This window comes from Jaculus jaculus, chromosome 16 (assembly GCF_020740685.1).
Source record: "Jaculus jaculus isolate mJacJac1 chromosome 16, mJacJac1.mat.Y.cur, whole genome shotgun sequence".
Classification (NCBI taxonomy): Eukaryota; Metazoa; Chordata; class Mammalia; order Rodentia; family Dipodidae; genus Jaculus; species Jaculus jaculus.
The window spans coordinates 57,124,970-57,145,436 of NC_059117.1; the positions used below are offsets into that span (position 1 = coordinate 57,124,970).

Sequence of the window (20,467 nt, forward strand, 5' to 3'; positions counted from 1 at the left end):
CCATTGGCTGAGGCGGGAAGCACGTGCCCCTGACGCACGGCCACCCCGGAGCCCGCCAGGCTCGCGTCAGTGCGTGGCTGCCCGCTCACCCGGCTGGTCGCGCTCCTCCACCTCGTCCGCCTTTTTTTTTTCCCTTCCTTCCACCCGTGCCTCGGGGAGCTGCGCGTGCGTGCTGGTGACAGCCGCGGAACCCCCACGCAGCTTTCCTCCGCTCCTTTTCGTGCTTCGTCGCCTCACCACCACCTGCACACCCGCCGCCATCATGGTGAGTTGACGGAAAGGCCGAGCTAGGACGAGGCTCCCCCAGGGGTGGGCTTTTTGGGGGCCGAGTGAAGTATAGGGAGAGAGGGGGCTCAAGGCATGTGTCCCTCCAAGACCCCTCCTCCCCCGTCCTTCAAGTTCCGCGGGGTCTGCACGACGGGCGGCAGGCTTCGGCCTGCAGGGTGAGGGGTGACCGCGGCTCGGGGAGAAGATGTCAGGGCAGCGGCAGGCCCAGCTCTCGCTCCCCTGCCAGAGGATCACGTGCAAGGCCCGGGCTGCCCACGTGACGACCCCCATGTTGTCTGGCTCGGCTGGGCTTTAAGGCGAGGGGCCCACCGCACCCCCACCCTCCTTCCCCAGGAGGGGGGAGGGGGAAGAACTTGTCTCTGAGGTGGCGGCGTCGTCGTCGTCGTCGTCGGGTACTTGGAGGGGGCGGAGCTGCGTCCTGGTTGCCTGGGCCTTGAGTAAGGCGGCCAGTGGGGGAGGAGCTGCCTGAGGTGGCGTCGCGTGCCTGAGCGTGGGGTTCGGTATTTGAAGAGGGTGGGGGAGGGGAGGAGATTGAGGAGCTTCTGATTGGCTGAGCCTGCCGTGGCTTCACGTGCATGAGCGTGGGGTTCGGTATTTGAGGCGAGGGAGATGGGGGAGGGGAGGAGAGTGAAGAGCTTCTGGTTGGTTAAGCCTGGGCCAGTGGGGGTGGGGCTTGCTGACATGTTTGTCCTCTCGCCAGCGCGTGAGCGTGGGGTTTGTGTATTTGAGGAGAGGAAGATGGGGGAGGGGAAGAGTGAGGCGCTTCTGATTGGCTGAGCCTGGGGCAAGTGGGGGAGGGGCTTCCTGAGATGGCGTCAAGTGCTGCTTGTGTTCTGTCAGCTGAGGCGCTCTAAGCGTAGTTCTGTCAGGGACTGGGGGGGGGGGTTGATGAGAGGGGTGGAGCTGCTGCCGGTTGGCTGGGGCTTGCAAAGTAGGCCAATGGGGAGGAGCTTCTATGGTTTGTGTAGTCTGCGTTGTCAGCTGCTGAGCATCCACTGGGATTGGGTATTTGAGGATGGGGGAGGTTCTGATTGGCTGAGCCTTGTAAGGGGCCAGTGGGGGAGGGAAAGAAGCTTCTGGAGGTGGTGTCATGCGCTGAGTTCTTTCAGCTAAGGAGCTCAGTTCTAGCATGGGGGCGAAGCTTCTCTGAAGTGTGTGTTCCGTCAGCTGCTGAGTGATCTAGAGAAATGAACCTGGGTCCTTGGGCTTCGCAGGCAAGCACCCTAACTGTTAAGCCATCTCTCCAGCCCTAATTGCTTTTATTTATTGACGTTTTTCCATATGGTATTTTATTCTATTGATAGTCTATCAATATATTTTTCTAGTCTTAGTGGTATGTGTTGAAAGTGTCAACCACCAGGGAGGCAGGGGCAGGATTATTCCTTGAGTCCAAGAATTTTTGCCCAGCCTTGACAACAAAACAGGACCTTATTTGAAGAGAGGGAGAGAGAGAAAAGGAAAGGGGTTGGGAATGGGGAGATGGCTCAGTGGGTGAAGTGCTTTCTGTGCAAGCATGAGGGCTTGATTCGGATCCCAGCACCATGTAAAAGTGCTGGGATGTGGTGGTAGTTGCAATCCTAGCACTATCAAGGTGGAAACGAGGTTTTTCTAGGGGCCTGGAGTGATGGCTTAGCAGTTAAAGCACTTTCCTGCAAAGCCTAAGCCCATGTTCAACTCCCCAGATCCTACGTAAGCCAGATGCAGGAGGTGACACATGCATCTGGAATTCAATTACAGTGGTTGGAGGTCCTGGTCCACCAATTTTCTCTCTCCTTTCTCATATAAAAGAAAAGACCCCCCCCCCCAATACAGGCCAGGCATGGTGGTGCACACCTTTAATCACAGCACTTGGGAGGCAGAGGTGGGAAGATCACCATGTGTTTGAGGCCACCCTGAGATTACATAGTGAAATCCAGGTCAGCCTGAACTAGAGCGAGACCTTACCTGGGGGTTGGGGGGGGGAGGCTTTCCTAGGGCTTGCTGACTAGACAGTCTAGCTGACTCTGAAAGCTCTTAAGTTCAGTGCAAGACTGTACCTGAAAAAAATTAGGTTGATAGGGCCAAGAGATGTCTTAGTGACTAAATTGCTTGCCATGGGGCTCAGTGGCTAGCTAGACTAGCTGAATCTGCAGTCAGAGACCCAGTCTCACTAAAATGTAGAGTGATAGAGGGAAATACCTGATGTCTGCACGCAAGTGCAATCACACACACCTGAAACCATGCATGTGTGCATGCCACATACGTAAACACATGGGAAAAGTAGATGGCATGTTGCAGTAAGCTTCTGATTGCTGGTAAAAAGCACCCAACCAAGAGCAGCTTGTGAGAGGAAAGGTTTATTTTAGCTTGTGGAGCTCCATGATGGCAGGGGAAAACAATGGCATGACCAGGAGGCGGACATCACCTCCTGGCCAACCAACAGCCATAGGAAAGTGTGTCAAACACTGGCAAGGGAAAGCTGGCCATAACACCCATAAGTCGGCCCGCACAATATACTAACTCCAGGAAGTTCCGATCCCCAAGTTGCCAGCAGCTGGAGTACCTAAGACTCAGAACACATAAATTTATGGGGGACACTCGAATCAATCCACAGCAGATAGCAACTGAAGAAAATACCCAGTGTCAATCTCTGGCCTTCACATGTATGATCATACCCATACACACATGTACCCCCACCCATACAAACATGCATTTATACCACACACAAAAATTATGCATCATTGTTTATCTTGAGCATTTATTTGTTTGTAGGATATTTGATTCAGAGTTTAAAAGTATCCATAAGTCATCTATAGATCATGGATATTTTAGATGTAAATTATAATTATATATAAATACATAGTAAGAATTAAAATCTATGCTGTTGAGACTTGTAAAAATGGAGTAGTTTGTTTACTTTGTTAGCTTTGAGTGCCACCTGCTGGAAAAGGATTAAGATATGATGGGCCTTCCTTAAGAAATTGTCTATTAAAGTGGTGAGATAAGTTTTATATTTATTAACAGACAGTAAACGTGTAAGACTAAGCCAGAGTCATGCTCTGTAATATTTAATACATTTTCTTATCAAATTATTTATCCACTTTTAATTTTGTAAGCAAAATAAGACATGTCATCAGAGATCTTTTCAATAATACATTTTTCAAATAATAAAATAAATTCTAAAAGACTGATATTGAACAATGAAAAGCAAGTTCGTCTATAAAAAATTTCCTCCTCAATTCTGGTGGCACTGTAATGTGATTTCTCAACCAAATCAATGTTCAAATTTGGGGGAAAATAACTCTTGTTGCAGAGGACTGGTGGTTGGCATTGTGGGCTATTTAGTGGTATCCCTAGCCGCCTGTTTATCTAGTGCCAGGAGTATACCTCACTTATGACAAGAAATATCTCCAGATCCCTTTGTGCTCCTGGGACACAGCTTTCAATAGATTACTGCTTTCTCCTTTCATTGATTACTGCTGGCGTATTATTGTAACTTCATATCCTAGTAGGGTTCTCTGTTCACATGTTATACTTGTAAATTAAAATACATCAATATATTATGATGCAAGCATTGATAATAGTATAAGGTGTCGAATAAAACTATCCAAAGTTCGTTCATCAATGAAAAGGAGATTGATGACTAAAATAAGTCTCTTAAGAACTTCAGAATGACTGCTAATGTGCTTTGGTTTTTTGAATAAATGAACTGGCGGGATTAACATTCTAGGGAAAAGAGATCTAGTTATGCTCTCAATTGTCCAAGATATGATGCTTATATATATTCACATCTCAAAAAAAATTAAAGCTACATATGATGTTAGAATAAGGAAAAAATTTTAAAATAACATTTTTACTCTGTCACTTCATCGTTAGGAAATAAGTGTTATACTTAAATAAGGTAGTAGAAACAAGTAACAGTGTAAGCTTAAATGGGTAAAGAAAAGCAAAAACTTAAGTGATTTGACAATTAGGATTTCTAAACTTTGTGTGTATACCAACACATAGAGCCCAGAAAGTTGATATAGGGAATCTTTCTCAGTTGCCCTCTGAACATTACTCTTCCAGACAGGGTCTCTCACTAAACTCTGGTCTCTCACTAAACTCAGAGTTCACCAACCAGCTAGCCAATGAGCCCCAGATATTCCTCATCTCTGCCTTACCAGCGTTGGTGTTACAGGTGCATGTCTTCATGCCTGGAATTTTACGTAGATAACTGGGAATTCAAATTCAGGTCCTCGTACTTACTTGAGCGCTTTACACCCACTGTGCTTTCTCCCTAGCCCCTATTTCTAAAATTTTGTGACTAACCTTTCAAAATACACCTGTTGGCTCCCTGTCTATTTTTTTCTTGAACAGGTATATGTATAATAGCTTCCCCTTTTCCTTGTGACCTTTAGTGTTTATCTCCTATATAGTCAGTTCATAAGTGAATTTCAAGTGTATGTGTGTGTTATAGTTTCATGAAATTCCTATTAGATTTTTTAACTCTTTATTGATAACTTTCATAAATATAAACAATATACCATGATCATAAACCCCACCCATCACTCTCCTAAATCCCCCCTTCTTTCCAAGTAGTCTCTCTCCTATTTTGATGCCATCATTTTCCCCTTCTATTGTACATGTAGCTCAGACACTAAGAAGTCATGAATACTATGACCACTTTATGTTAGGAAGACAGCATTACAAAGCACTCCTCCCCTCCATTGGCCTTTACATTCTTTCTGCCACCTCTTCCACTATGGTCTCTGACTGCTTGGGTCCAATTAGTTAATAGGCTACTTGCACAAAAAGTCTATTGAAGTACTAAAACTACTAAATAAACTTGAAAACAAAATCTATTGAAAATAAATTCAAGGGCTGGAGAGATGGCGTAGCAGTTAAGCTGCTAGCCTGCTAAGCATAAGGATCCAGGTTTGATTCCCCATTACCCACATAAGCCAGATATACATGATGGCATATGCATCTGGGGTTTGTTTGCAGAGGCTGGAGGCCCTGGTGTGCCCATTTTTTATTTAAAAAATTAAAAACCTTGTACAAATGCATCTCACTGTTTATAGATAAATATTACTTTAAGAAAACATGAACATATATTAAACTAATAAAATATATGCTAAAGGCTGGAGAGATCGCTTAGTGGTTGAGGCCTATGAAGCCTTAACGAGGTTTAATTCCCCAGTACCCATATAAACCAGATGCACACAACGTAGTGCATGCACCTGAAGTTCGTTTACGGTGGCTAGCAGCCATGGCGCACCCATTCTCTCCCACCCCCATCTCTTTCTCTTTTTTCTCTCTGCTTGCAAATAAACGTTTTTTAAAAGAGAATAAATTCAAATACCAGGACACTATGTTGATAACTAACTTAGAATGAAAGTAATTTAGATGAAATATTTTATACTTTAAATACAAAAATGTTTCACATTGCATACATTTTTTTGTGTGCATATCTAAAAGTGTGTGCTTTTCAAATTTCAGTCTGCTGCAACTTCTGAGACTCCAAATTCAGCCATCTCCAGAGAGGCCAGCACCCAGTCATCCTCAGCTGCCACCAGCCAAGGCTATGTTTTACCAGAAGGCAAAGTCATGCCAAACACTGTTTTTGTTGGAGGAATTGATGTTAGGGTATTGTATTCATATTTCATTCACATTTTAAAATATGTTGTGAAGGCCTGGAGAGATAGCTTAGCATCATTATTAGTTAAGGCACTTGTCTGCAAAGCCAGGTTTGATTCCCCAGGACCCACGTAAGCCAGATGCACAAGGTGGTGCATATGTATGGAGTTTGTTTGCAGTGGCTGGAGACCCTTGCACCCCCCCCCAATAAATAAATACAATATGTTGTAACACCAAGTATAATGGCATACACTTGTACCAGCCACTTGGAAGCTAAGGCATGAGGATCACTTGAGCCCAGAAGTTCCAGACCTGCCTGGGCAACATAGACCCTACCCTGGCTTAATAAATTAAAATTTAATTTAATTTTGTGAATAATGGGATTTAAGCTTTGTTGAAGACCTAAAGTTTTTTTGGTTTTGGATTTCATAAAAATTTATAGCCCAGTGTGGTGGCACACACCTTTTATCCCAGCACTCAGGAGGCAGAGGTAGGATGATTGCCATGAGTTTGAGGACATCCTGAGATGACATAGTGAATTCCAGGTTAGTTTGGCCTAGAGTGAGACCCTACCTTGAAAAAAAAAATGATTCATAATTGATTCTGTGTTTAAAACCCATAGGACTGAAAATACCCGTAACTAAGTGCTGTAGGTAGTTTGAAAATACTTACAGAAGATAATTCTCATATCTTCATATCTCTTTACAGTAGACTTGAAAATATTGACGGATTTTTTTTATTTTTTTGGTAGATGGACGAAACTGAAATCAGGGGTTTCTTTGCTAGATTTGGCTCAGTAAAGGAAGTGAAGATAATCACTGATAGAACTGGTGTATCCAAAGGGTGAGTAAGTAGAACATGCTCACTGTAAATTCTTAAAATCCTGAACTTCTACAGGATCAGAGGAAGTACGGTGCTCAAACTGCCCAATGGTATGGAATGTATTGCTTTGTTAATTTATCTCATGAATAGAAATTTGTTAACTTTTATTTAATTCCCCTCATAATTTGTATTTCAAGATTGCCTATCTTTATTTTAATGAAACAAATAGATTGTTAAAGAATTGGGTTTTTTCACATTTCACTATAACTTTATAACTTCAGCTGTCTTGCTTTTGAAGTAAGTTCGATTTAGGTTCATAGATAGGTATCCTTCATCTTTTATTATCACCTCAGTTATTTAATAGAATTCTAGATGCTACAAACCATGTACTAAGTAGTAGTGATTTTATATTTTATTTGATTTTCTAGCTATGGATTTGTGTCATTTTACAATGACGTGGATGTGCAGAAGATAGTAGAAGTAAGTAATAGCCTTATGGGATATTCATCTTATTTAGCTGATTGACGCAGTGTTCACAGAGTTGTGTCCTGAAGAATTTGTTCAGTCTTAACATAAAATTCAGACAAAGATATACTTCTGTTTGTTTAAAATGAAAGCTTGGGTGGTTTAACCTATCAGAGCCTGCTTATTTGGGATCCTCTAGTTTCAAGAACTAAAGACAAGGGTTAGAGACAGTTCAAATTCCATTCACTACTTCTTGACACTTTAATACAGGGTAATAAGTAAGCTAGTTTTATGATAACACATTTTGATTTGAGACAGTTATTGCTCTTCTCTGACAATAGGCATTTAGAGAGAACTTTGGAGCACTTACCCAAATCTTGAAGAAAGACTTAAGATTGTAGTTTTGTTACTGTTTTGTTTTTAGTCACAGATAAATTTCCATGGTAAAAAGCTGAAACTGGGTCCTGCAATCAGGAAACAAAATTTATGTGAGTAAAAAAACATTATTCTTATTGGAACTGTTCAGATTTTCAAAGAACTATAAAGAACCATAAATGGGTTTTGTTCTTTTTTACTTTTAAAAAGGTGCTTATCATGTGCAGCCACGTCCTTTGATTTTTAATCCTCCTCCACCACCATTTCAGAGTGTTTGGAGTAGCCCAAACACTGAAAATTATGTACAGCCTCCAACCATGATGAATCATCCCATTACTCAGTATGTTCAGGTAAGAATTGCCTCTACTCCTGTTCTTTCATTGAATATAATCTCCAAGCCCTCTGAAATTATACCCATAATTTTTGTAATGAATGTTATGTATTTAATTATGTTTCTCTTTGTAACCGTGTTGTGTGTGTGTGTCTGTCTGTCTGTGTGTCTGTCTGGAAAAAAAAAAAAACAATGAAGGATGGGTTTATTGCGGCTCATAGTTTTTGAGTATTTAATTCATCATGATGGTGAGATCATGGCAGCAGGTGGGCCAGGTAGCTGGTCACATTGCAGGCACAGTTAAGAAACAGAAAAGGCTAAGTGCTGGTACTTTGCTCACTTTCTCCTTTTTCTTCAATTCAGAACCCTAGCCCATAAAATATTGTCATCTGCATGTAGGGTTGGATCTTCTTACCTCAATAAACCCAATCTAGAAACTCCTTCACAGACATGCCCAGAGATTCATCTTCTAGGTGACTAGATATTATAAGCTGGCAACCAGTATTAACCTTCAAAATTCTAACACTCAAACATGCCACTTTTGAGCCTTAACCTTCCACCTATGTTGCTAGGTTCATAGAAAATTCATTCAGGGCCTGGAGAGATGGCTCAGCAATTAAGGCACTTGTCTGCAAAAGCCTAACCCGAGTTCAATTCCCCAGTACCCAAATAAAGCCAAATGCAAAAAGTGGTGCATGTGTCTAGAATTCATTTGCAGCATCTACACTTGTTCTCATTCATTCATATTCTCTCTCTCTCTCCCTCCTGGCAAATATATTTAAAAAAGTTTAATGCATTCAGTCCAACTTCAAAAGTCCTCATAGTCTTTTAACAGGTCTAACACTACGAAAGTATAAGGGCAGACTTGGGCAATCTTTTAAGTGAAACCTCTGCAATGTTCAAAAATAGGTTATGTAGTTTCAACATACGGTAGCATAAACATTCTCATTCCAAAAGGGAAACATAGGGTCATAGCAAGGAAAGATTGGGTAAAAACCCAGCAGCACAAACACCTAAACCCTTGGCTTCATGTTCGGCATCTAGGGCTGTTCATGGATCCAAGGGGTTTAGGGTAAATCCACCCACCCAGCTCTGCGACATCCATAGCCTGCACTGCACAGCTTCTCCCTTGGGTTGTCCTGACTCCATACCTACAGCTTTCCTTGGATATCCCACAGTTATGGTGTCTCCACAACATCCTGGAATCACTATTGCAATTTAGGCTTCACCTCCACAGCACAGATTGAAGCAATGACTGCTCAGGGCCTTCATGCCACACATTGCTGGACTTGAATATCCTGAGAAAGTTTGGTTTAAGCTCCCATGACTCCCTAATTCTTGTGTGTCTCATGTCACATAGATGGCACTTGACAAATTGTCCTTCTAACTCAAGATGTAACCTTGGGCTTCTAGGCTGGCCATTGGGAAACAGGTTGTTTTCAAGCAGGTAACTCCAGTAGTGGTGTGATGATTTATATTGTCAAGTTGCTTGGACCTACGGTAGCCTAGGAAACAAGCTTCTACACATGACTTGAGGGAATATCTTCCTTAGGATAACTGAGGTGGGAAGATCCACCTTAACTGGGTAGCACCATTCCATAGGATAGGCTGGCAACCTGGACTGTATAAAAAGAAGAAAGCTGGCTGAGCCCTAGCGTTCATCACTTTCTTCTTCTTCACCCTCACTGTGGACTGAATGTGCCTCAAGTTCCTGCTACCATGCTTTTCCCCACCACGATGAACTATATAACCTTGCACTGTAAACTGAAACAAACCCATGCTCCCTTAAACTGACTTTCTAACGGGTATTTTCCCCCCTGCAGCAGCATTCTGGGACTTTTCTAGCTTGAGTTCCAAACTGTTCCATATTCTTCTTCAAATAAGAACCACATGATTGAATTTATCATAGTAATGCCCCACTTCTCCATAGTAACTTTTTGTATGACTTTCCTTATTGATGTAACAAAATTTGTGACAAAGACAACATTAGGGAGTTAGAGTTTATTTTTGTTTTGTTTTGTTTTTTGTTTTTGTAGGTGGGGGTCTCACTCTAGTCCAGGCTGACCTGGAATTCACTATGTAGTCTCAGGGTGTCCTTGAACTCACAGTGATCCGCCTACCTCTGCCTCCCAAGTGCTGGGATTAAAGGTCTGCTCCACCACACCAGGCTAGAGTTTATTTTTAATCATGGTTTAAGAAGTTCATTTAGGACAGCGAGGCAGGGATGGCGGCGGAGTGAGAAATGGAAACAGCCACTCACATTGTGTCCATAGTCATGAATAAGAAACATTTTCTTTTTTACCACATGAAGACAGCTTTCTTCCCTTAGTTTATTCTTCCCTGCAGTTATTACTTCTAGCTCCTTTTTAAAATTTCATTTATTTATTTGCAAGCAGAGAGAGAGTGGGCATGTGAGGGCCTCTAAACCATTGCAAATGGACTCCAGACACAGATGCCCCTTGTAAATTTGGTTTCCATGGGTCCTGGGGAATTGAACTTGGGTCCTTGGCCTTCATAGGCAAATGGCTTTAACCACTAAGCCACCTGTCCAGTCCCTAGCTCATTTTTATTTGCAGTGATTTCCAAGCCTCATGTATGTTCCTGATGGCTAGATTTATTTTAATTCTAGAATGTATAGAGTCTTGATGTACTTATCTATAAACTGTAAGCTTCTGGCATTTAGTATTTCTGGTCTTGATTAATACTGGAAGTAGAACTCTTATATGCATATTATGTCTGTTGGTACAAAATAACATTTTTTTTCTTGAGTCATTTTACGGTCTTCAGTTGAAAGTTTTTTCCAGAAAAGAAAATAATGGTGAAATAGTTCTGTAATATCTTACTTTTATTTTCTGTCTACCTGAAATGTAGGTACCTTCTTTTTTTTTTTTTTGTTTTTGCTCTAATATGACTAATAGAAAAAGTCCAGCTCATTTCTAACATTGACTTTGAATCATTTCTGATTCTAATTAGTCATTTATAGTACTACAGATATATTTTCAGTTAATAGGTATGACAGTTTTGATTATGCTGCACTGAATTTTTAGAAATGAAACACAAAAAAGCCATGAAGACTGGAGGAGTACTACAGATTTTCCATTGATGTTACCAAGGGCTATATATTGTCTAAAAGTTTGTATAAACAAATAGCAGTTGTATTAATTTAACTTGTGTTTCAGTCAGCTTCATATTGCTAGAATGAGCATCCAAACCAGATACAGTTTATAGGAGGAAAGGTTTATTTCATTTAGTGGTCAGATCCAAAGGGAAGTTCCGTCAATGGCAGAAAAATCTGGCCTCCTTTCACACACCCAAGCAGAGCAAAACTACCTTCAGCCAGTAATCACAATCAAGCAAAAAACGGCCACCAAACAGTAGAGACCCAGACAGAGTTCATACCTCTTTTCATACCTTTAGGCTGGAATCAGATCTGCCGCCCCCCCCCCAACGTACCTTAGGGCTGGACCCCAGGATCTGGTTCAAGTGATCCCTCTTCTAGGCTGGCAGCTAGAAATCCAAGTTTAAATAGACTTGGGCCATATCATATTGAAAATTGTATTCAGTCCAACTTCAAAGTCTCCATAGTCTTTACCAACTTTAAGATTGTTCCAAAGTCCCAAGTCTCATATGAGATTCAAGATTGTCTCTTAACTGTAAGTCCTATAAAATGAAACAAGTTACATCCAACAAATATCACAGAGTGAATGTTTCCATTAATATAGGGCATAAAAAGGAGAGACTTGATCAACGTAAAATCAATAACCATTAGACAAACAAACATACACAGTTCAAGTCCTATATGAATAACCAGGGATGATGAGTCTAGATTATCAGTTCTGTCCCTCCAGCTGAGCTGAGTAACCCATGAAAACCTCCATTGCAAGCCAGCAGCAATACGTAGTAGCTTGCACAGTCCTAGTATATACCCAAACATCTCTGGGTCTCCATTGCACACCACTGTCCATCTTCCAGTTGCCTCACTGGTCTCTTATCAAGGGCTTCATGCCCTGCCTCATATGCCACATCTCAGCAGCAGCTCCTGGACCGGTGTGTACTTCATGACTCACTCCAGGTTTTTTCATGTTTCTGAAAACAATACCAGGTTGCAGGTACCAGGGGTGAAATAAATCATGACTGTGAAGAGCAGGTTTCTTCCTTTGAGTCACCTCCCTTCAAAAAGAGTTAGCACTTCTACCACTCAGTCTTTCTGGTCAGAATCACCTCAGGCATTCTTACCATTGTGTCAATTAGTAGGGTCTTCTTCCTCAAGAATGCTATTGTGTTTGACAATAGCAGCTTCAGTAACCTAAAACCAGTCTCTCTGACTGTAATTTTAAATTTCTCCAATTTTAAATTGTATATCTCTGAGCTCTGTATCTTCCACCAAGCATATCTGTCCATTACTTTTATAAATCCAACCTTGATCAAAAACACTGTAGGCATGGAGAGCAGAACACAAGCCAGCCCTTATGCCAGTCACCCAGTCCAGCAAGGTTCTCTGTGGTCTCTCCTTACTTTAGAAAGTTCATAAGCAAAGGTACAAAGTACAATTCTCTCTTCATTTAGCATTTTAAAACTCTCACCAGAATAGTCCACAAAACTTGGGCTTACCTCTCTGGAAGCCATCTGCAGGTGCAGGCACCAAGTTGTCCCATTTCTCTAGCACAAAAGTTCCAGAAGATCAAAACCCACATAGTCAGATGCATCTCAGCAAAGACCTCAATTTTCAGTACCAATTTTTTCTGTCTTAGCTTCACATTTCTGGGATTGGACATCCAAACCGGACAGTTTATAGGAGGGAGATTAGAAAGCTAAGTTTTAATAAAACACCTGAGTCTGTTAAGGGACATTCAAACTACCACAACTTACATGGAAATCTGTTCTTCTAGACTTTTAATTATTAGACAGTATAAGATGAACTCCTTATGAAAATAAATACAGAAGGTAAATGGAGGCTTGGAAAATAAGTCTTATGTTGTAATTTTCCCTTCATCCTGTACCCAAAAAACAAACAGTTAACAGAATATGTTCTTCATGAAGGCATTTATTTAAAGTCCTACCTTTATTGATTAGAGAAAAATAAAAATTTTTATATATTTCCATTAGAAATAATATTCCTTAATTTTCTAAAACAAATTTACTTCATTAATCCATTCTTTCCACAAATTTTGCTCTCAGGCATATCCTCCTTACCAAAGTTCACCAGTTCAGGTGATCACTGGATACCAGCTGCCTGTTTATAATTATCAGGTAATTTTTTAAGGGAGGGGAAAATGACTTACTTTGGAATATTACTTAGGGTCTTCATGTAACTTTCACATAACTTTCTTATAGTGTGCTTGTTAAACTAAGTGTGCCTTAAATTAAAGGAAAAATGTACCGAGTCTGGAATTCAGACCACTGTACTATTAGACATAAAGAAATATTTTAACTACTAGGTAATAACTTTGTCTAGAATTGTCTTACAGATCCAAAGGGAAATACCTTCAATGGCAGATAAAAACTGTCCCCCTCTAAGGTCATCTCTCAAATAGGACTAGAAAAAAGCTATTTATTGCAATAGGCTTCAAACCACTATCTTTTAATTTTATTGAATGCCAGCTCCTAATGAAGAGGGGAGAGGGTTATATATGGAAGTAGCAAAGAAAAAAATAAAAAATAACAGATATTAGGACACATAAAGTACTTCTGTCCTTTATTCTGTTTTGTTATCATAACACATTAAAGGAACCAGCAGAATAAATACATCAACATTGTCTTATCTCCTATCTTTGTAAAAGTTACAGGTATATTTAAATTTTTTGTATCCTTTTTTTAAAGATGGCACCGCAGTGGCCTGCTGGGGAACAAAGAAGTTATTTTATACCTCCGGTAAAATGAATTAGCCAAACTTATATACACTTCCTATTCTTAATTTAAAAGTATTTTCTTGGCCAAGTGTAGTGGTGCATGCCTTTAATCCCAGCACTTGGAACGCTAAGGTAAGGATTGCTGTAAGTTTGAGGCCAGCCTGAGACTACATAGTGAATTCCAGGTCAGCCTGGGCCAGAGCAAGACCTTACTTCAAAAAGGAAAAATTTTATTTATTTTGCAGCCCTGTGTATGTCTATAAATATTTCAAATACCTTTTTTTAAATTTATGCATCATGCTCTTAATTTTTTGTTAATGTAGTTATATACTCACATGGAAGAAACTGCTTCTTTCTGAGATTCCTTTTGTGTGATAGAAAATAGAGTCCAAAAAAAGTAATATTAATTTGGATTTAGAGTTAACATTGAATCTTCCTAGAATCTGTCTGTGGTTTTTCTACTCATAGAAAATCTGTTGAAGAAAAACAGGTATTTTATGGTTAATATTACTAAATTTAAAAAAGTAAAACAAGAAGGTTCTACCTTTAAAACACCTGCGCTTTTGTTAACCTATCTTTAAGCAGACTGGATGTTTTAAAACACACCAATTTAGAGTTCTTAGGTACTCTTTTCTACATATGACAGTTCATTTTTCTCAAAATTTACTGATTCTGATGTTGATATGTACAAGACATTTTTTAAAAAAGCACTACTGAATTTCAGTTATTTGAGTTTAAAACCATGTCCTATTTAACTGAATTTCAACATAACCTACATTTATGAAACTTTTTTCATTAAAACTTTGATATCAGCACAGCAGTTTGAGGAATAGATTACTTAGAAATGTATTTGTATATGTTAATTTATCTTTTTTAATGTAGACTTATGCAGCTGTTAACTACCCCTCTAATGAAGTTGATCCAGGAGTTGAAGTTTTGCCAAATGATTGCTTGACGCATGAAGCTACTCCAGCCTCTGGAAATGGCCCACAAAAGGCAAATACCTAATTTTTCTTATTGATTTTCACATTTTATATTTATTTGCTAGGCTTTAATAATTGCCCCTTGAAAAGCAGGCATGTTTCCCCATTAAAAATGAATGTCATAGACCATAGAGCTTGAGAAACTAACACTCAGCAATGAATATCAAAGATAATTTAATTTTAGATGTCCCCAAAGTTGTAATGTCCTATACAGGCAGTTTCTGACTCAGCTAGTCTATCTTCCCTTCCAGTTTCATTGCTTTTTTTGTTTTTTCTTAACTCATAAGTTGATATTGAGTATGACAAATCCTAACCACTAGACATAAGTTAATTTATGATTTGTCAGAATGCTATCAGCAGTTTTCTGCAAGAAATTTTACCTTTGAAAAAATAGTATGAATTATAGCTACCTTGTCTTTTACAATTTAAACATTTACTTACATGTGGTATTTTATCTGATGGTATTAACTCTCAAGAATGATAGTAACTACACAATACTGGACAAAGCACCCATATCTTTTTTAAAATCATATATTCACTTTCAAATCCTAATACATACCTATTGGCTGGATAGAAGTAGGTAATACATTGGAAATACATAATACTGAAGGATTCCATTGAAGGGATGCTTCATTGGTGCATTTCTCAATGAAAAAAAATGACAAAAACTGAATGATGGGATGAAAAATCTGTTTTTTTGAAAAAATAAGGGTGTGATGGTACATGCCTGTAATCTCAGCACCTGGAGGCAGGAAGACCAGGAGTTTAAAGCCAGTCTGGACAACATGAGACCCTGTGTCTGTCTGTCTGTCACATATACACACATGTAGCTTGCAATGAAACTATACCACCAGATGTTTTTCTTGAAGGAGTAAAGTTAAAAGTACTTGAAAATAAAATACTTGAAAATAAAATAATAGTTTTAGTAAATTCAACTTTTTAACCAGTGCTTTCTCGTTGAGGAAGAGAATTCATATACTACTAAATGATAGTGTAGTAAGAGTTACAGATTGCATAAAAATTCTATAGAAATGAGTGTGTATGTTGGCTAAACTTTGGGGGGGAAAAGTGAATAAAAGGAGTAGTCTTTAGATTAAGTAAGTTTCTGTGTTTCAGAAATCTGTGGACCGAAGCATACAGACGGTGGTGTCCTGTCTGTTCAACCCAGAAAACAGAGTGAGAAACTCTCTTGTTGCTCAGGATGAGTACTTCAAGGTATAAGAATAGTATGCAGGATAAGACATGTATATGTGGTCTTTGAATCATCTTTTTCCCCTGTGATGTAACCCTCTGTGTTTTAAGTTTTATGCAGTAGTACTTGAGGCTGCTCAGATAATTAATATAGTATAGTTTGTGTTTAGGGAAGAAACCTAACAAAAGCTTACAATTCAAAGAGTTCATGAGAGAAGACAGGGATAAAACCATAGTTTTGCCAAATAGTAAAAGAAAATGTTAGAAACCAGAACCCAATGCATTGATGGTAAGAAACTACTCAGGATAATACAGTTGAACAATATGGAGAGGATAGAGAGGCAAAATTGAAGTGGTTGCAAAGAGGAGAGCAGAAAGAATGGAAATTTACTTAGAATTAGTGAAGTAGAAGCAAGTATGAGTGTTTGAATTTAGGAAAGGTGTTTGAATCTTGTTCTGTCCACCTTGGATAGATCTTATTTCTTACTAGGACTCCAGTTGCTCTGGGATTTTGGCAGTGTTTGGTTATGGGGCTAGAATCTTACACATACTAAATACTTGTTTACCACTGAGCTGTCCCCTCATCCTTAAGCTTCTATTTGTGTAAGTATAAGATGAGGGTGCAGATGATCAAAGGTCTTGGGAACAATCAGTTAATCCATTGGATGAGAATATTGTTTGTTTAAGGAAGAGTTTTTTTAAGTAACATGTTGATATAGGTATGCAATTTGGATACTATATATGTTACCCACTTAAAATTACTTGAGTATATTCACAGAATTGTGCAACTCTAACCACTATCAAGTTAGTTTAGAATATTTTAGTCACCTCAGAAACAACCACCCTATCCATAAGCAGACAATCCCACTTTATCACAAAAACTGTAGCCTTAAACAGACAATAACATATGTATTTAAAGGATTTTATTATTCTAGACATTTCATGTAAATAATACAGTATATGTATGGTGCCTGACCTCTTTCACTTAATATTTTCAAGGTTTATCAGGGTATCATTTCTTTTTAGTTATAACTACACCACATTTTATCAGTTCATAGATATCTGGGTTGTTTCTGCTTTGTGGCTATTAAGACTAAGTGAGTATTCATGTACCAAGTTATTGTGTATATGTGTATCTTTATTAGGATGAAATTATAGATGCATGTGGTAACTCTGTTTAACCCTTTGAGGAACTGCCAGGATTTATCCAAGATGACCACCCCATTTTACATTGAGAAGGCAGGGTGTTTTTGGGTTTTGGTTTTTGGTTTTTCAAGGTTGGGTCTTACTCTAGCCCAGGCTGACCTGGAATTCACTCTATTCTCAGGGTGGCCTTGAACTCATGGTGATCCTCCTGCCTTTGCCTCCCAAGTGCTGGGATTAAAGGCATGTGCCACCACACCCGGCTCAAGAAGGTAGTTTTAAACCACTTCTTTGTGTCTTAAAATAAAGGAAGGAAATGCCCATTAAAAATCTGTGCTCATGGGTTGGAGAGATGGCTTAGCAGTTAAGGCATTTGCCTGCAAAGCCAAAGGATCCCACTTCAAATCTCCATGTAAACCAGATGCACAAAGTAGCACATGCATTTGGAGTTTGTTTGCAGTGGCTGTAGGACCTGGTGTGCCCATTCTCTCTCTTTCCCTCTCTCTCCTTCTCTTTGACTCTTTCTCTCAAATAAATAAATAAATAAAAATGTTTTTTAAAAATCTGTGCTCATGACCCACAGTCCCCATGGAGTAGACCTGCATCCCCAAGGAGGAGGGCCTCTTTAGAAAAAGGGCCAGGATGAGGGAAAGGATGATACCAACATGGGTTGTTTACATATTAAGTATGTCCCTATCTAATAAAAATAAATTTAAAAAGGAATGATTAATATTTATGTAATTACATTATATTAACTTCAAATAAGTATTTACATTAAAAAACTGAAAAAAAAAAAACCTATGCTCAGCTGGACATGGTGGCACATACCTTTAATCCCAGCACTCAGGAGGCAGAGGTGGGAGGATTGCTGGGAGTTTGAGGCCACCCTAAGAATATATAGTGAATTCCAAGTCAGCCTGTGCTACAGTGAGACCTTACCTCAAAAAAAGTATGTGTGAGAGATGTCTTATCAGTAAAGCACTTGCCTGTGAAGCCTAAGGACCCTGGTTCGAGGTTTGGTTCCCCAGTACCCACATAAGCCACATGTATCTGGAGTTCATTTGCAGGGGCTTGGAAGCCCTGGTACACCCATTTTCTCCCCCCATCTCAAGTATTCTTTTTTAAATCTATACTCAGGGCTGGAGAGATGGCTCAGGGGTTAAGGTGCTTACTTCAGAGCCTAGTAACCAGAGTTCAGTTCTTCAGTATCCATGTAAAGCCAGGTGCACAAAGTGGTGCCTGCATCTGTAGTCCATTTATAGTGGCTGGAGGCCCTGGAAGCCCCATTCTTTCTCTCTCTCTTTTCTTTCAAGTAAATAAATGGAAAAAAAAAAAGTTGGCAGCTTGCATTTGTCTTTGAAATTGAACACATAAAGCAACTTGATTGTACTTTTGCCATGGTAAATCCCTCTTGTTTTAATTGCAGCCCCTTCTTAATCTTGTTTCCTACTTGATATCTACAAATTAGAGCTTTTGACCACTTTCTGTGATTGAACTGAAATGAATCATTACAAGTTAGATGATTTAGAAGTCACCCTTTAAAAAACTTTAAAAAAAAATTATTTGAGGGAGAGAAGCAGACACAGAGAATAGGCGTGCGAGAGCCTCCTGCCACTGCAGACAAACTAGGCATTTGTACCACCTTTTGCATCTGCCTTTGCATGTGTAGTAGAGAATTGAGCGTGGGCCATCAGGTTTTGCAAGAAAGTGCCTTTAACCACTAAGCCATCTCTCTAGCAGCAGAAGTTACCTTTTTGATAAAGCAACTGAACCTAACTCATAGGAAAGGGGCACAATTAAACTACTTGTATAGAAAAGAAAATACTTTCATTTATTATCATTTAAGTATACTTTCATTTTTGTTTCTTCTTTTAAGGCTTCACTTTCCTTTGATCTATATATTTATAAGCAACAGAGGGAAAAAAACACTTTACCATGTACAAATCTGTCCTCTGTATCCATGAGTTCTGGGTCCTTGAATTCAACCAATTACATAGAGATTTTTATTTTTACCCTGTACAGACATTTTCTTGTCATTCCCTAAACAATAACAGTATAACTATTAAAGTGGAAGATTCTTATGACTACAGGAAGATTACATAAGTCATGTGCAAATACTATGTTATTTTCTGTAAAAGACTTAATCCGTAGGTTTTGTTACACATGGTGGTTCCTGAGACCAGTGCGTCTGAGAAGACAAGTTGTTTTTTTTTTCTCTTTGTTTCTTAAAAGATAGGATAAGGATAGAGCCTTTAAGTATATAAGACTTAGAGGTTTTCATCTAAAAAAAAATGGCATTTCAGTCTGAAGTAGAGTGCTATTTTCAAGCCATAATTTCTAGCAGATACAATTTAGTTTGTAAAAACAATACTCGTAAGAGTTGCATACATTTTCTACCAGCTGTCATTGGGAAACAACTGCCTAGTCATTAATTTTAAAGTGCCTAAAATAAATCAGGCATGGTGGCGCATGTCTTTAATCCAAGCATTAGGGAGGCAGAGGTAGGAGGATTGCCATGAATTTGAGGCCACCCTGAGACAGCATAGAGAATTCCAGGTCAGCCTTGGCTAGAAGCAAGATCCTACCTTGAAAAAATACCTAAAATAATATTGATTCTAACTTGTAAATGATTATGATCTAACTTGTACATTTCTGAGTTGCTGGAATTTGCTTTTTGATTCAGCTGTGTAATAAAACCTAGCAAGTCTTGGTGCATTCATTACTATAAAGTTCAGGATTTCCCTCAAAGGATCTCCTTTTTTGTTTGAGTATAATATCCACATTAGGAATTTTATGATTCTTTTAGGTCAGTAGCTGTTTCAAGATATTTTCAGTGATTTAAAATGACTCTTTCTTCTAGGATAAAAGAGTGCATCACTTTAGAAGAAGCCGGGCAGTGCTTAAATCTGTGTGATCCTCTGCTAACTTTCTAGTCTCAAGAGAAGTTGCTGGTTCTGAATACTAAGAAGAAGCTGAAAGGTTTTCACTATTACAGAAACTAAATTCTAAATTTTGACTAACCACACTCCTACTTTCTGTAAAAGTTACTTTAGAGTGCCTAGTTTTATGTTGAGATTGTTCTTTATTAGATGCTTGTTTAGAAACTAGTTCTGTGTTTAATATATAATAGAAAGAAAAAAATTAAAAGTAAAAAATGATTTTCAAATACTTAAAGACAGTTGAAAGTAATACGATTCATCTGTAAGGATTTTTATTGAAATTGGCATTTTAAAGAATTTAAAAGCAAGTCCTGATTTTCATAAAAAAATTTTAACCTATTTTGAAAGTTCAGAATTTTGATAGCTTGAATCCAAGCATTTTACATCTCCAACAAGAACCTATAAACAGAATAGTATTTATAGTATTGTGCTTTGCATTTATTATTTGTCTAAAAGTTTACCACAAAAGCAGAATTTCTAAGA

General features: G+C 39.1%; 1 protein-coding gene across 1 annotated transcript; it reads left to right on the plus strand.

Annotated features, from left to right (window-relative positions):
• Nucleotides 1-969: 969 nt before the first annotated feature.
• On the plus strand, nt 970-20,016 carry Dazl (deleted in azoospermia like). Its single transcript, XM_045135661.1, has 11 exons — nt 970-1,002; nt 5,749-5,895; nt 6,638-6,729; nt 7,137-7,188; nt 7,598-7,661; nt 7,759-7,898; nt 13,058-13,129; nt 13,700-13,750; nt 14,611-14,724; nt 15,828-15,926; nt 19,906-20,016. Exons 1-11 carry the CDS (start codon nt 970-972, stop codon nt 19,957-19,959), a joined length of 918 nt encoding a protein of 305 aa, XP_044991596.1. The 3' UTR covers nt 19,960-20,016.
• Nucleotides 20,017-20,467: the final 451 nt, after the last annotated feature.

Bases quoted from the DNA above. Each gene is read 5' to 3' on its own strand.
- Dazl (XM_045135661.1), top strand. From the start codon at position 970: ATGTTTGTCCTCTCGCCAGCGCGTGAGCGTGGG. The intron at 7,662-7,758 runs GTGAGTAAAAAA...ACTTTTAAAAAG, and splicing joins AATCAGGAAACAAAATTTAT to GTGCTTATCATGTGCAGCCA. The intron at 13,130-13,699 runs GTAATTTTTTAA...CTTTTTTTAAAG, and splicing joins TGCCTGTTTATAATTATCAG to ATGGCACCGCAGTGGCCTGC.